General features: G+C 42.3%; 1 protein-coding gene across 6 annotated transcripts in view; it reads right to left on the reverse strand.

Moving 5' to 3' along the window:
• The window catches only part of CEP89 (centrosomal protein 89), a 70,495-nt gene that overhangs the window by 13,319 nt on the left and 39,558 nt on the right, over positions 1–17,618 (reverse strand). For all 6 annotated transcript variants that reach the window (XM_053211187.1, XM_015073115.3, XM_027044932.2 and 3 more), the window contains 4 exons: positions 17,405–17,585; positions 4,790–4,957; positions 4,051–4,192; positions 317–406 (listed from right to left, as the gene is read on the reverse strand). In XM_053211187.1, coding sequence (XP_053067162.1) covers positions 317–406; positions 4,051–4,192; positions 4,790–4,957; positions 17,405–17,585 — 581 coding nt within the window. The remainder of the gene's footprint in view (positions 1–316; positions 407–4,050; positions 4,193–4,789; positions 4,958–17,404; positions 17,586–17,618) is intronic.

Genomic DNA, 17,618 nt, shown 5'->3' on the forward strand with positions numbered 1-17,618 from the left:
TAAGCTCAGGATAGAGCCTGGAGATTTTTCCATATCTTAAAACAAAACGAAACAAAACAAAACAAAACAAAACAAAAAACAAAACAATAGCTGCATGGCATCTTATTGTGCAGATAAACCGGTCTATTTAATGAGTGGATTGATGAGTGGATTGATGAGTGGTTTCTGCTCCTGAAACCCAGTACTGCTTTATTTTGTAGATGACTGGAGATACATACATGCAAAATGAACCATTTTTTTTAAACACAGAAATCTGACCCCAGTAAGCCACTGTTTCCATTTGAAATGGAACTTCTGAGGTTAAATGGCCACTTACCTTGATTTTTTCCTCTAACTTTCCCAAGCGAATGTTGCCTTCTATGATTTTGTTGAGAACTCCATCCTTTTCACTTTCTAAACATTTAGCCTAAAGAGCGAAGTAAAAAGAAAAATAATGGGCTCTTAGTTGAACAGAAAAATTAAATTAATAATTCTTCTGCGAAGAATCTTGCTACTTACAAGTAATCTCCGTTCTGCCACTTGTCCTGGCCCAGCACCTGTCTGGCCCCCAACCTCCACCCCGTTTGAAGGCTGTGGGCAGAACTTGGGCCAACAGCTGAGGAGGGGGCAAGAACCCAGAACAGCAGGCTGGGCGCCCCTCCTGGACACCAATGGAAGATCGAGCCCCTCAAACCAGGGGAATGTGAGAGGTTGGAAGGGTTTTCAGCACACATCTCTATTCTTGCGGGATATATCATTCCTTCAATCAGACCCAAGGAATAAGTGCCGAGATGCAAATATACTTTTACCTTGACTATTTGAATAATTACAAAATTAAGGATAAACATGAATGCACAATGCCACTCACCAAACCAAATGTGACAGCTTTATATCTTAGAGGAATGTCATTTGCAGCAGAGTGCTTTAGATTAATATCCATATGGGACATGAATTGCTACACACTATAAATTATTTCAAATGCTAAAATAAAAAAGCAAAGATGAGCACAATTTGATTTCATTTGATTTCCTTCAGAAATGAAAAATAAGACACAGAACATTAAATAACTTTGCCATAAGTTACGTGGAAAACTCATCCTAAATGTGGGATTGCAAATTAAGGTGCCCCTTTTGGGGCCCCCTGGTGGTTCAGTCGGTTAAGCGTCTGACTCTCGATTTCGGCTCAGGTCGTGATCTCACAGTCGTGGAGTTGAGCCCCCAGCTGGGCATGGAGCCTGCTTAAGATTCCCTCTCTCCTTCTCCCTCTGCCTCCACCCCCCTGCCCCCGCATGAGCGGACCTGCATGCACATACTCTGTGTCTCTCTCAAAAATAAAAAACAAAAATAAAAACTAAAAGAAGAAATTAAGGTGCCATTCTCAATAAATTAAGGCCTAGGAGACCAGGACAGGGTAAGGTTGGGATACTCGGCCCACAGTCCCAGGACAGAGGCAGCAAGCAGCACCCCGAACCCCGGCTGGTCTCGGGGCTCCCAGGCACAAGGCGCTTGCAGGGCCAGGGGGACAACAGTGTCTGTAGGTACACAGATGTCTCTTGCGGTGGGCACAGCTGGGGAGGGCTGAAAGCAGCTCCCCCACGTCCGAGGGGTCTAAGGATTCTAAACCTGAGCCTGGCGTTCAGGCCATAATAACAAAGTTCAAGGCAGGGGGAGAGAACACATTTCATTTACAGATTGTTGGCTTAACTTGTAACTTCCAAGTATTTGGACAAATAGCGTATGACTTCCGTTTCGATTCCCATCCTGGGCCCACAAATAGGAAGGGAGGACCTAAGAGGGACCATGTGAGGATCGGGGAGGATCTAAACTTCATCACAGAAACCTGGGGTGATCGCTGGCCCACACGGGAGGTGCAGGGCCTGCCTCCTGGGGAAGCCTGCGTGCCCTGCGCTGCAAACAAGATGACTTCGCCTTTACAGTGGTACTGACACGTGGCAGCGAGGTCCCCGTTTTTCAGCAAGCTTCTGCTTTGCGCTCTGGCTATTCCAGTGGGGAAGCACAGGAGGCAAGGCAAAGGGGGAAATGGGCACTCAGCACCACTACAGAAAATGCCCGAGCCCAGCACTTGGGTTAGGATGATGACCTCTCAGGAGGCGGATGGGATGGGGGCATACAGGCTTAGGGGTCTACCATGCTGTGTCTGAGTCACATTGCTTCCAAAAGACCTGGGAAGGGCTTAGAAATCACCATTAATGTGTAATCAATCTTACCACTCCTAGCAGCAACTATTGTAATTAAGAAAGCAACTTTTTTGGTAACCTTAATATAAGTGCAGAATGAGATCTCAAGCCTGGCTTAATTAGCATCTCTTTTATTACAAATAAGGATCACATTTCCCCCAAGAGCTGTGTGCTATTTATATTTCTATTTCCTCTTATATAAACAATGGCTAAAAGCCTAATGTTCATTATCCTATGGAGAATTTTTTCTTTAAAATTTTTTTAATGTTTATTTATTTTTGAGACACAGAGAGAGAGAGACAGACAGAGTGAGTGGGGGAGGGGCAGAGAGAGAAGACACAGAATCCGAAGCAGGCTCCAGGCTCTGAGCTGTCAACACAGAGCCTGACATGGGGCTTGAACTCACAAACTGGGAGATCATGACCTAAGCCGAAGTTGGAAGCTTAATTGATTGAGCCACCCAGGCACCCAGAACTTTTGTTGTTGTTGTTGTTGTTGTTGTGGAGAGACAGAGACACACACACACACAGAGACAGAAAGAGAGAGAGAGAGAGATCCTGAGCGAGGGGAAAGGGGCAGAGGGAGAGAGTGAGAATCTTAAGCAGGCTCCACACTCTGTCCAGAGCCTGATGCGGGGCTCAATCCCAGGGACGCTCAACTGACTGAGCCACCCAGGCGCCCCCTCAAAGGAGGAACTTGATACCTTCCTAACAAATGGGAATAAGCCTGTGGCACATCCTGACAGACTCTCCACACCCCATTCACTTGGGAGAGGGGTTGAGTGATTCCAAGTTTGCCAATTTCCAAATGTCTCAGAAAATCTGCTAGTTTCCTCTGTCATGGCATGCACTAAATTATTATTTCTAATCATATGCTACCAGAGATTTGCAACACTGCTTAAACAAACATGTTTATTTAAAAAATTTTTTTTAACGTTTATTTATTTTTGAGAGAGAGAGAGACAGAGCATGAACGGGGGAGGGTCAGAGAGAGGGAGACACAGAATCTGAGACAGGCTCCAGGCTCCCAGCTGTCAGCACAGAGCCCGACACGGGGCTCAAACTCACAGACCGTGAGATCATGACCTGAGCCAAAGTTGGCCGCTTAACCGACCAAGCCACCCAGGCGCCCCAAACATGTTTAAATGAATGTAAGCAACATGTGTTCAAAGTTGAAAAATCATAAAATGCAAACAGGCCTAGATTTTTTTCTTAATTGCCTGTAATTTCACCACTTGGAGACACCGCTCCATAAGTCCCATTTTGTGGTAAATTCTATCGGGCTTTTTTCACTGTGTGGAGCTTGGCAAAGAGCGTGCCTCCTTTCACTGCACAGTCTGCCGCTGACACCTTTTAACACTAATGTGGAAATGCCAAGAACCATGCCCTTGGCATCACGCGGGCTGGCGGGGCAGTGCTCCACCATCTAGGACCACCGATAACCCACGCGGTCCTTTCCTTGGGACTAGGGTCGCCAGGAGCAGCGAGGGATGGACTCTATTTACGCTGTCCATGGTGCTCATATTTCATCTTCAAACAGGGAACACATTAAGTCAGCCTTACAGGGAGAATATGAAGACGCGTCTGCATGTGTGATAAATGCCTGGCGACCCTGTTCTATTTGGCTGGATCAACTAATTCTATGAGTTTGTCTTCTAGAGTTTCATTTACCATTATTTAAAAGTGTAGGTTATCCGCCTTTCAAAAATGTGTTTCCCCCATGGTTGGAAGCAAAAATTTTGGAGAATCTGAAAATGTGCAGTTAAAATGTAAAAAGATGAAGGTTTTTACGGGTAATTTTATAAAGACAACACTCTTAAAACTATGTTTGCGTATTAACTTGCAGTGGACTCGAAGTTAACTGGGGGAGCTTACCAAATACATAAGACTGTCGCGCTCCTGGGTCATATTCTCTGCCAGGCCAACAAGATTTGCCAGGTACTGGTGAGCAGACATTTCGTTCTCCATGGCTTTTTCCACCTGCTTTTTGAGGATGTCAATTTTCTTTTGAGACCTCCTAAAGAGTCCCCCCAAATGGTGGAATAAAAAACTCATTAGCCTGCATGGCTAGGGCATAGAGACTATCTGAATTGTAAACACAGCAAGTATGTTAGCATTTAAATGTATTCTTCGGCAACCCAAATCTTCCTTTGAGTTTCAGGGTGAGAATAGGTAACCGAGTTTAATTTTGAATGAAGCATAATTACTGATTGCCGGCCAAGTCAGCAAGAATCAAAAAATGCTTCACACAATTAATAGGTTACTTATGTATTATTCTCTTAATTTTTTGGCCCATGTTCTAAAAGATGCTTTTGAAAAAGGAATCCAGTTACCCCAAAATGCATAGGAAATAACTTCCAGGACTTTCAGTCTTAGGGTCATCATTATGACTATCAACTATAATTGAACCATAGCCTTGAGAAATGTTGGCTAATGCTGGTCAACAGCAAAGCCTTTACTGGGCTTTTGTTTTGATATCCAATAATCTCAATGATCCTTTTCCATTTCCTAGCCAGTATTAGACAAAGAAAATAAAACGGAATATTGGTCTCTTTTTAATACAAAAAAAAAAATAAAAATAAAAAACCCGGCTGAAGAAAAGATAGATAAAAACCTATTTATTTTCTGTGCCCTTTCGAGTTCAGCTCCCAGTGCTTTGTTTTCAGCTGTCAGGCGGTTCTTCTCTAACAGCAGGCTCTTTTTCTGCATTTGCAGGACGGCCAGCTTTTCCATCAGTTCTTCTAGCTCAGCACCTCCTTTCTCCTCTTCCTTCTGCAACTGGCTGGCAGACAAAAACATCACAGGCTTGTATCTGCACTCTGAAGTTAACTTGAGGCGGCCACTGCCAGGCAAGTGGTGGGCAGCCCAGCCCCCGGGGCCCATGGGGCTCCTTGGGAGGCCCCCCCCAACCCCCCACCCCCCACCCTCCACCCTGGGAATACTGTTTGTCCCCTCCCGGAGGGCCTGGGATGGAGCTTCTAGAGGCTGGGCATGGCTGGGCACACACTTCTTTGATGGTAATGATCTAACCCCTGCCCGTAACTGTTGCATATGCCTCTACATGGATATACTTTTCTTTTAAAGTTTATTTATTTATTTTGAGACCAAGGGTGGGGGGCAGAGAGCAGAGAGTGAGAATCCTAAACAGGCTCTGCACTGACAGCCCCATGTGGGACTCGAACTCACGAACTGTGTGAGCATGACCTGAGGCAAAATCTAGAGTCGGATGTTTAACCAACTGAGCCACTCAGGTGCCCCTGTATAGATATACTTATTTATACCCTATATTCCTTCCAGAAGAAAAATTAAGATAGTTTAATTTTTTACATAGTTATAATTGCCTTCCCAAATCCTAATGCTAAAACAAATTTTATGTCATACTAAATTCAATGGTTTAATGATAAGAGAAATAAAAGACTAAAGAGGGCATACAATTTCAATATAAAATTCTGGCAAAATGATGCTTGAGAAAAGAGTTATTTCTTCAATGGTTCTCTTGGTCAGTTTTCATGCCATGACCAGCCCTGAACAGGTAGAGCCACACACAGAGGCTGCCCAATTCTGGGATGGGGTAGGTCTCTCTGGGTACCATGTGGGCCTTACTCCCAGCCTTGCAGGCTGGCAAATTTAAATTTAAAACAAAACAGGGGCGCCTGGGTGGCGCAGTCGGTTAAGCGTCCGACTTCAGCCAGGTCGCGATCTCGCGGTCCCTGAGTTCGAGCCCCGCATCGGGCTCTGGGCTGATGGCTCGGAGCCTGGAGCCTGTTTCCGATTCTGTGTCTCCCTCTCTCTCTGCCCCTCCCCCGTTCATGCTCTGTCTCTCTCTGTCCCAAAAATAAATAAATGTTGAAAAAAAATTTTTTTAATTTAAAACAAAACAAATAAAAAAGGTAGAAATAATTTGTAAAAAAAAAAACCAAAAACAGTTAATAGTGGGAGAAATACTTTATTTTTTTTATTGAAGATTTTTATTTTTAAGTAATCTCTACACCCAACATGGGGCTTGAACTTACAACCCTGAGATCAAGAGTCACAAGCTCCACTGACTGAGCCAGCCAAGTGCCCTGAAATAGTTGATTTAAAAAAAAAAAATTAAAAATATTTTTTTAATGTTTATTATTTTTGAGAGACAGACAGCAAGCAGAGGAGGGGCAGAGAGAGAGGGAGACATAGAATCTGAAGCAGGCTCCAGGCTCTGAGCTGACAGCACAGAGCCTGATGTGGGGCTTGAACCCACGAACCATGAGATCATGACCTGAGCCGAGGTCGGACGCTTAACCGACTGAGCCACCCAGGTGCCCCTAAAAAAAATGTTTTTTAATAAAACAAATGTTTCCTTTTCCACCCCCTGGGCATCCCAGAGGAAACTTGTACTGATCATTTCTGATTTTACTTCTTCTGGTGAAATGCTATGATTTAAAGTTTTTTAAATTGTCAAATATACTTATAGAAAAACATATAAAAGATAAGTGCAGGGGCGCCTGGGTGGCTTGGTCAGTTAAGCGTCCGACTTCGGCTCAGGTCATGATCTCACGGTCCATGAGTTCGAGCCCCGCGTTGGGCTCTGTGCTGACAGCTCAGAGCCTGGAGCCTGTTTCAGATTCTATGTCTCCCTCTCTCTCTGCCCCTCCCCTGCTCATGCTCTGTTTCTCTCTGTCTCAAAAATAAACGTTAAAAAAAAAAAATTTAAAAAAAAAGTTTTAAAAAAAAGATAAATGCATACTTTAACAAATAATTATAATGAACCATCATATAATTACCATATAGGTGAAGAAACAGGACATTAAAAAGAAATCCCATTTATAATTGCACCACAAGAATAAAATACCTAAGAATAAATTTAATCAAGGAATGAAACTCTGTACTCTGAAAACTATAAGACACTGATGAAAGAAACTGAAGACGACACAAAAAAATGGGAAAACATTCTATGCTCATGGACTGGAAGAATACTCCTAAGATGTCCATACTGCCCAAAGCAATCCACAGACTTAATGCAATCCCTAGCAAAATACCACTAGCATTTTTCACAGAACTGAAACAAATAATCCTAAAATCTGTATGGAAACACAAAAGACCCTGAATAGGCAAAGCAATCTTGAGAAAGGACAAAGCTGGAGGTATCATAATCCCAGATTTCAAGATATACTACAAACTGTACATGCTTATATGGTCAATTAACCTATGACAAAGGAGGCGAGAATACACAAAGGGGAAAAGACAGTCTCTTCAATAAATGGTGCTGGGAGAACTGGACAGCAACATGTAAGAGAATGAAACCGGATCACTTTATTACACCATCCACAAAAATAAACTCAAAATGAACTAAAGACCTAAATGTGAGACCTGAAACCACAGAACTCCTAAAAGAGAGCATAGACAGTAATCTCTTCGATACTGGCCTTGGCAACACATTTATGGATCTGTTTCAGGAGAGGGAAACAAAAGCAAAAATAAACTATTGGGACTACACCAAAATGAAAAGCTTCTGCACAGCAAAGGAAACTGAATGGGAGAAGATACCTGCAAATAATATATCTGATAAGGGATTAACATCCAAGATATATAAAGAACTTCTACAACTCCACACCAAAAAACCATCTGATTAGAAAATGCGTAGAGGGCCTGAATAGACATTTTTTCCAAAGACCTACAGATGGCCAACAGGCACAAGAAAAGATGCTTAACATGACTAATCATTAGGGAAATGCAAATCAAAACCATGATGAGATATCACCTCACACCAGTCAGAATAGCTAGTATTGAAAAGACAAGAAATTAACAAGTGTTGGGGGAGAAAAGGGAACCCTTGTGTACTGTTGGTGGGAAGGTAAACTGGGACAACCCCTGTGGAAAACAGCATGGAGAGTCCTCAAAAAATTAAAAATAGAAATACCATAATGATCCAGTAATTTCACCTCTGGGTATTTACTCAAAGAAAACAAAACACCAATTGAAAAAGATATACATACCTCTGAGGTGCCTGGGTGGCTCAGTCAGTTAAGCATCCTACCTTTGATTTCAGCTCAGGTCATGATCTCACGGTTCGTGAGTTCAAGCCCTGTGTTGGGCTCTGGGGCTGACAGTGTAGAGTCTGCTTGAGATTCTCTCCCTCTCTGCCTCATGCGTGCTCTCTCTCAAAATAAATAAACAAACTTAAAAAAAAAAAGATATACATACTGCTATGTTTACTGCAGCATATACAATAGTCAAGATATGGAAGCAATCGAAATGTCCATCAGTAGGTGAATGGATATAGAAGATGTGGTATAGATAGATATACAATGGAATATTCCTCAGCCATAAAAACGAATGAGATCTTGCCATTTTATGACATGGATGGACCTAGAGCATATTAAGTTAAATGAAATAAGTCTGACAGAGAAAGACAAATACCATATGATTTCACTTATATGTGTGATCTAAGGGACAAAATGAACAAACAGAACAAAATGGTGGTTGCCAGAAGGGAGACGGTAGGGGGATGGGCAAAATAGGTTTAACTATTTTACACTATTTAAAGTGTTAAGAGGTTAACACTTCCAGGTGTAAAATAAATGAAATAAAATAAAAATCATGGACATGAAAAGTACAGCGTAGGGAATATAGTCGATAATACTGTATTAATGTATGGTGACAGGTGGTAACTGTGTTATGGTGGTGAACACTGCCTAATGTATAGAGTTGTACAATCACTATGCTGTACACCTGAAACTGATATTAACATTGTACGTCAACTATAATTCAATAGTAAGATAAAAAACACAGAACGTTTTAAGTACCCCAGATATTCCCACGTGTCCTGCCCCAATCATAGAGCTGCCTTGAGTACCTTTATAGTGTTACCGCCTATCCACGTGTTGCTACGACTCAGTCTGGTGTGCCAGTGTTGGAACCACACATGAAGAGAATCAAGATGCACAACAGGTGCACAAAGGGCTGTATGTATTTTAGTGTCTTATGTCTCCAAGACTCACGCATCTGTTTTGTGTGGCTGTAGAATACTTAACTGTATCATTATACTAAATTCTATGTACCCATTTTCTTGCCGATAGTCATTCGGCCTGTATTCTGTATACAGACTTGTGGGATTCTCTGCAGAAATGCTACTCCAAGTGTGACCCTCAGATGGGTGTCGGTCTCCAGCTATTTGTTACTTGTCCACAAGATCAATACAGAAACTAAGAGAACGGCTTCGAAACTTTTACAGCAATCTAACGCTGCTGTGACATCTGTGTAGTGTGATGTGAGTGAACCTGATTTGTTGAACAGCAGTTTGGGTGTCGTCAAATGTGCAGAGAGAGTGGCATGTGGCAGTAGCCGCGTGCTTGTTATGTGCATCAGGAATACATGACAATGTAGACGACATGTAGACATTTTAAGGTTAGCTTGTCAACTGTAACTCAAAAACATACAAGACCCAGAACTCATTTCTTTCACTGAAAACTAACAACTATTATTTTATTGGACACATTCAACTGGGTTAATGATAAATGGTTAAAGAAGAATGTTGAAAATGCAAAGACTTCTGCTTCCAGCCAAGACAGAGTTGTAGAGATAGATTTACCCCTTCAGCTGGAAAACGAGGCAAAACCTAAGAAACAAGTTTTCTGCCTTTAGACGATACACAATGCAGGGCTGTGATCCCTGAGGAAGGAAATAACAAAGTGAGTACTACAATTGCTTACTGGCAGGCTGCAGGACAGGACAGGAAAACTCCAAACAGAACCTAGTGGACCTGCCAGGTTGAGGAGTCAGAGATCAAAGAGGCCAACGTAGCTAGAGACTGTGGGGCAGGCAGAGAAAGGGCTCCGGAGATCTTTAGGGGGGTGGGTAGTCACTACAAATCTCTGGCTGAGGACTACTGATCTGCACACGCGTGACAGCAAACTACCTGAGGCTGAGAAAGAACCATTAGAAATGAGGAGGCAGAACCATTCTTGACATTCACCAAGAACTAGGAGTAGTACACACGCCCAGTAACCAGAGTGGAAAGACCTTATAATAGAAGGGGCACTGGAGATAACCCTCAGAAGGGTATCACTGCCTTTGTAATGAAGCTAAGGTAGCCCTAGACTAAAAGGTGCCTTGGGCCTACCCCAAGAAAAGCAAACTTTGAAAGAACCCAACCAAGGTCAAGTAACGTAAGTGTGCACCAGAACAAAATCTAATGCTATTTAAAAGCAATGCACTACATCTAGCATCCAACAACACAAAATCTACAATATCCAGCATCCAAGCAAGCATGGGAATAATAAGTAATAAAATATGGTCTGTGATCAGAGGGAAAAAAAATCAATAGAACAGTTCCAGAAGTGAGAGAGATGATGGCATTGACCAACAGAGATTCCTAAACAGCTATTATAAATATGCTCAAGACAGTAGAGAAATGGATGAGGAGAGATGAGAAGAGAAATGGAAAATATAAATGACTCAAATGGACCTTCTAGAGATGGAAAAATGCAATATATGAGGGAAACCATACACTGTATGGTTATAAAAATACAGATTAGACACTGCAGAAAAAAAGATTAGAGAACTGGAAGACAGCAATAGAAACTATCCAACTGAAGCAGAGAGAAAGAAGACTGAGGGAATAAATGAACAGAGCCATCAGAGACCCATGGGACAATATCAAGTGGTCCCAGGAGAGGTGAGAGAAAGAAGAATAGAAAAGAATATTGAAGAAACAACAGCTAAATTATTTCCAAGCTCAGTCAACCTCAAGCAGAATAAACATAAAGAAATTACACTAAGGGACATCCTAATTAAATTGCTAAAAACCAGTAACAAAGAAAAATTATTAAAAGAAGCCTGAGAAAAAAGACATATCATGTTCAGAGGAACAAAGATGATAGCAACAGCAGATTTTCATCAGGCACAATGCAAGCCGGAAGGCTATGGAGAGCATCTTCACACTGAATGGGGAACAAAATTCTCCAAATCAAAAACCTATCAACTTGTAAGTTTTTTACCCACCAAATTATCAGTATAGTTTTATCATTTTCCCAACAGAAGTACTCTACTTTTTAGATATTTGTTCCTCCAATGAAATACAATTCATTGTTATAAACTGATGTTGTTTCTATCAACTTTGCTAAAATCTCTTATTATTTCTAATGATTTCTCTTTTGGTTTATATTTGAGTAGTATGGGTTTTTCTGCCCTTTCATTTTTGACCTTTCTGCACCTTTCTGACTGAGATGTATAGCTTAATGGCAACACAGGGTTGCCACTGAGAATTTAGCTACACCACTCCATAGTATTTCTGCCTCGCAACCCATTATGTACGGCCTGCGTGAGGCCTTGAGTGGATGCTAGCCTCCCCCATGCACAGGACTTTGGTCACATCCTGCAGAGTCATGGGTAAATGTAAATTCCTGGTGGTATTCCCCCACGTGATAAGCATTCTCTCCACCTCCTAGGGCCTTCCCCTCACTGCCTCATAGGTAAGACGGCCCGAAGCTTACCAAAACCCTGCTCTTTTTAGTTTGAATTGACCAATCTGGTCTCCATCCAAGAACCCTAGCATGTCACTCACAGACGCTCATGTACCCAGGCACCTTGCCTTGACCCCCCGTGTGGCCCCTCTAGGTACCTGTGAGTTATAAACTTCTCTATTTCACTTTTCTTTGTGGTCTCACTATGGCTCACCATCCAACCTCCCAGGGCTCTACTTAACAAATATTAATTTAATATTTAGTCTATTTAGTGTGTACTTACTCACTCCTGATACATTTGCCTTTAAATCTAACTTTTTATTTTGTGTTTTCTATTTTATCACTTGTCCTATTTTTTCTTGCCTTCATTTGGACTGATAAAAAAAAAAATCATTCTTTCCCCATACTAGTTTAGAAGTTATACACATTCTGTTTGCACAAATTTCATCATGCATATTTTCACACTATAGAATGAATCAACACCTTTCCCCTCTCCAGAATGACATAAAGACTTTAGAAGACAAACTCCATTGACTCCCTTCCTGATTATATGCTGTTATTGTTGTGCATATGAATTCTATGTATTTAAAATTAAAAAAAAATTTTTTTAGGTTTATTTTTGGGAGAGAGAGAGACAGAACACAAATGGGGGAGAGACGGAGAAAGAGGGAGACACAGAATCCAAAGCAGACTCCAGGTTCTGAGCCATCAGCACAGAGCCTGACGCGGGGCTCGAACCCATGAACTGCGAGATATGACCTGAACCAAAGTCAGACACTTAGCCAAATGAGCCACCCAGGCGACCCAGAATTCTATGTATTTTTAAATCCCAAAAGATATTGTTCTATGGAATTTATGTTCACTTACATTTACTAACATATTCACTATGTCTTTTTTTACTCTTATTTCTACCTTGTTTCTGATACATCCACGTCCGAATTATTTTCCTCCTCCTGATGCATACTCTCTTTTAGAATTGCCTTTAATGTAGGCTTCCTGGTGGCAGCACTCAGTTTGGATTTGAAAATATCCTTATTTTGGCTTCATTCCTGAAAGGCATTTTCTCCAGTGATAAAACTCTAGCTCCTTAGGGGTTCTGTTTGTTTCCCAATTGACATGTCCCCTCTTACCTGTTAAACACCCTGCTGTGGCTGAACTGCTCTGAAGAAAACCTGTCCTCTGCTCTTTCGCTAAGACAGCTCTTCATTTACCCGACTGTGCTTGCGCTCCTTGGGCAAGTATAATCCACGTGTTGTCATATTGTCTTCAGTTGTGGAAGACGCCCTAGTCTAGTCATAAGTCTAACTCTCTGGATCAAATATATCCCTATGTCGCTTCCTGTCTGTGATCTACTGATACCACAACCTTGGAGCACTCCATGCCATCCTATGGTTACCTGCTTCTGATCTATTTTTCAATTCACTAATTTACCATCCTGGTAGGTCTCATCCAGAGTTAAGCCCATCCAGTGAATTCTTAATTTAGGTTATTGTATTTTCCAGTTCTAAAAATTCTGTTTCTTTTTCAAACCCAGTATTGTGATGCTTTTTAGTTCTCAGAAGATATTTTGGAGGCTTTTATTTCTTTAAGCCTAACAGCCACCAGTTGCTTTATACTCTTTGTCTGATAATTCTATATCTGGACTCTTTATTATTATGTGCTACTTCTATTAGTTCCCAGTCACTGTCTGTCTGTCTGTCTGTCTGTCTTTGTGTCCTGGACACTATCCTTGGAAAATTTTTAGGAGTAAGGAACCTTCCTCCAGAGAGGACTGAGGGCTGGTTTGTTTCCAGTTCACCTTACCCTGAGGATGAAACCCTTTGGAGTCCCAGCTCGCTATTCATTTGTGGGTGCTGGGGCTGTCTTGTCCTTCTGGATCCACTGATATTTCATTCAGGTATATCTGGGTGTGGGTCTTTTTCATTCATCGTACCGGGTACTCTGCAGGTCCTAGCGTTAGTCTTCAGAGACTTCAACTATGCCCTTCAACTATTAATGTCGGTCTGCCCATTTTCTTCAATCTTTCTTTCTGAGGTTCCTGACGATCTAAGGTTGGACTTCCTGGATGGGTCCTCCATCTATTACCTTCCTCTCCATTCCCAATTGTCTGTCTCCTTATGCTCTGGCAGAATTGACCAATTTGTCTTTTGGCCTTTCTAATTTTCTTTAGATTCTGGTAATCATTTATTTAAAAAAAAAATTTTTTTTAACATTTATTTATTATTGAAAGACAGAGTCAGAGCATGAGCAGAGGAGGGGCAGAGAGAGGGAGACACAGAATCTGAAGTAGGCCCCAGGCTCTGAGCTGTCAGCACAGAGTCCGATGCGGGACTCGAACTCACAAACTGTGAGATCATGACCTGAGCTGAAGTTGGACGCTTAACCAACTGAGCCACCCAGACGCCCCTCTGGTAATCATTTCTAATCTTGCTCTTAATAATTGCACTTCTTTTATGGCATTTTATTGTTTTATATCTCCTGCATTCTCTATATTATCTGTTTCCTTTTATTTGTTTTTTTAAGTAGGCCTCACGCTTAGCACGGACCCAAATGTGGGACTTAAACTCACAACCCTGAGATTAAGACCTGAGCTGAGATCACGAGTCAGATGCTCACCTGCCTGAGCCACCCAGGCGCCCCATCTGACTTTCCTTTGAAGTTTCTCTGCTTACGTAGGTCTCCCTCTTTCTCTGTATTTTTACCTCCTTTATATCCAATGATGCTTGTCATTTGTTCACATCTAGGAGTCTGTTCTTATTTTAGGATGAAGAACTGGGTATTTGGTAGGTATTATATAAGGAGATGGCTTTTCTGCCCTGGCATCTCCCTGAGCAGGCGTATCACTGACTGCTGAGCAGGACTCTGCCTACACAGATGAATTCTGTGACTAGTCAGCTACCCTTTAGGCTAGAACCCCCCTGCCCCAAAAGCCAGAATAAGGAAGGCTTTCCTTGTGTAGACACCACCAGTCACCCCAAACCTTTAGCTCTCTCTAAACAAGTTTGCTAACTTTCTTTAGAGGTGGGGTGACACCCTGGTTCACATCGTGGGTAGACTCAACAGTTGTAAGTGATGATAAAAGCCAAGAACAATGTAAGCCTCCAGGCGTGGCCACCGCACAGCTCTAAGTCAGCTGGACAGCTCCCCATGAGAATAACCTCCTGCCCTCTCTTGGGCCACAGTTCCTCCCAGGCAAGCTGCCAACAGATAGAACAAACAAGACAAAATGGAGAAGCCACTCCATATTTATGATCCGCACTTCCCTGAACCAGGAGAGGACAAATGACACATAGGCACCGTCCCTGGACACTCACCGAGCATTCAGTTTAATCCTTTTGTTCTATAAACACCTTTTTCTCGGGACCTCATCTTTGCCCGAGACACAGCCCTTTCCCAAATTCCTCCTGAGACTCCCCTCATTGTAGGAGCTGGGTCAACAGCTGCTTTGCTGATGACTAGTAACTAACTGCTCTGGTACATGTGGCGGATCTCTTACTACCGGATCAGTGTGGGAAGGGAGCCCCCTACCTGAGGCAACCAGAGGGTGGGCGCACTTTGGCTCCCTTCAGCCCAACTCCAAGGTGTCCTTGGCTTACCTCATGTCTTTAGTATTCACCTTACTTTGTCTGTTTTTCTACCAAATCTTGGTACAGCCTCTACGGACTTCCCCGAATTCACACATTCCATCCCTGATGAAGCCATGCCCCTCTTCCCATGTTACAAATGCTCTCTCCAATCAAACACTGTGCCCTCCAATAGGGAACCATCGGAGTCAACACTCTCCGTGTTCACCCTCACTGCTCCACCCTCTACCCCACCAGTCAACTCTGAGCACAAAGCCTCCTGGAAAAAGGCTGGCACAAAGGCCTTCTGTCACCTTCTAGTAGGGACTAGTTTACTCTTTACCACAATGCTCCTCTCCTGATTTCCACTTACAAGAGATGTGGTAACATGTTTGCCTTGTCTTCCATTGCCTTTGCCATTAGTGGCTTCCTTCTGAAGGTTTTCATATCTTCTATACTCACATCTAGAATATGTGCCTATGACACATCCGCAAAAAAACATCAGCCACAGGAGTGGGTGTTTGAGGGAAATAAAATCACAAAGAGGAACATAATCTCAAAAAACTTTCCTTCCTCTACTGGAATAGAAAAGTAAAGGACAGGTATGGCCCAGACAACATGTAATAGTACAGAGAAAACACTGGGTTCCAGCATTTACTGACGCACCAAACTAAGCACTTTACATGCCCTAACTCATTTATTCCCCCACGTCAACCGTCTTAGCTGAATGCCTAACCATTTAAAAAATTATTTCCTCCATTATGAAAATAATGTATATTCATAATAGAACACAGGTAAAATATTTTAAAACAAAACACAAAGAAAATTTAAATTACCCGTTTTGATGGTTAATTTTATGTGTCAACTTGGCTAGGCTATGGTGCCCGGTTGTTTGGTCACATGTTAGATGGATGCTGCTGTGGAGGAATTCTGCAGATGTGATAAACATCTATCGGCAACTGACTTGACGTAAAACAGATTACCCTTGATAAGTGGGTGGGTCCCATCCAATCAGTTGAAGGCCTTATGAGCCCAAACTGAGAGTTCCTACAGAAGGAATTCTGCCTCAAGAGTGTACCACAGAAATCCTGCCTGAGTTTCCAGCCAGCTGGCTGCCCTGTGGATTCTGGATTTGCCAGCCTCTATAATCGTGTGAGCCAGTTCCTTAAAATAAACCTCTCTCTAGAAATATCTATATACACATCCTACATATATCCATCGTTTTTCTGGAAAACCTCAGCTACTAATACACCCATTTCACCTGCCAAAGAGAATTTCTGTTAATATTTTTCCATTCTTCCAGTCTTTTTTTCTATGTACTTATGGCATATGTGAGTGTGACCATATACAAATATGTGTGTGTATGTATTTATACACGTAAGAAATACATATAAAGACCCACATATTAGAACAGTCAACTCATTCAAGTTTGCCTCAGACTTTTCCAGTTTTAGCACTGTAATTCTCACATTCTGGGAAAACCTCTCAGTCCCAGGTAAACCGGGATGGTTGGTCACCTTAATACACATACATACATGTGCTTTCTTTCTTTTTAAATAAAATTTTCCTTTTAAATAAAATTGTGATCATTCTACACATACTGTTTTATAATCTAATCTCTTCATCTAAAAATATATTTTTTTCCCTTGAAGTGCTTGGGTGGCTCAGTCGGTTGAGCGTCTCTTGGTTTTGGCTCAGGTCATGACCTCGTGATTCATGAGTTTGAGCCCCACGTCGGGCTCTGCACTGGCAGTGCAGAGCCTGCTTGGGATTCTCTCTCTCCCTCTCTGCCCCTCCCTTGCTCGTGCTCTTTCTCTCCCTCTCAAAACAAACAAACAAATAAATAGCATTTTATGCTTGTATCCTTTAATTGAACCAGTTCCCTATTACTGGATATCCAGGTTTTCTGTTCTACTACTTTAAATTACCTTTGGGTCCAGAAGCAATAAAGGCTGGAACAGTAGGGGGAAAAGAAATCACGGACGTGCACACACGCGCACACACACACACACACACACACACTCACACTCTGCAGATGGCAGCCCTCAAGGACAGGCATAGCGTACTTTAATAATGAAAGATTTACCATTCTCAGTCCCGGACACCTGTGTTGGTGCAGCTAATAGACTCAGAAGAAGACAGCGTGACCCCTCTCCTCTCCGCCTAAAACCACACGCACGGTGACACGCTCACACTTGTGAAAATGAAAAGACCCTGTGTCCTTACCTTTTTAATTCGTTTACAATCGAAGCATGGACGTTCATTGCGATTTTGCCATCCAAGCGTGTTTTTAGTTCCTGGCATTCGGTACGCAAAATTTCCATTTGCTCCTTGTTTTGAGTTAGCTCCTTTTCCTGGCTCTGGGTTTTAGTCTCCAGAAGCATGAGTTGTTTTGTCAGCTTAGAAACTGAAAAATGAGATGGATAAAGACTTGGTACAG

This window comes from Acinonyx jubatus, chromosome E2, assembly GCF_027475565.1.
Source record: "Acinonyx jubatus isolate Ajub_Pintada_27869175 chromosome E2, VMU_Ajub_asm_v1.0, whole genome shotgun sequence".
NCBI classification, from domain to species: domain Eukaryota; kingdom Metazoa; phylum Chordata; class Mammalia; order Carnivora; family Felidae; genus Acinonyx; species Acinonyx jubatus.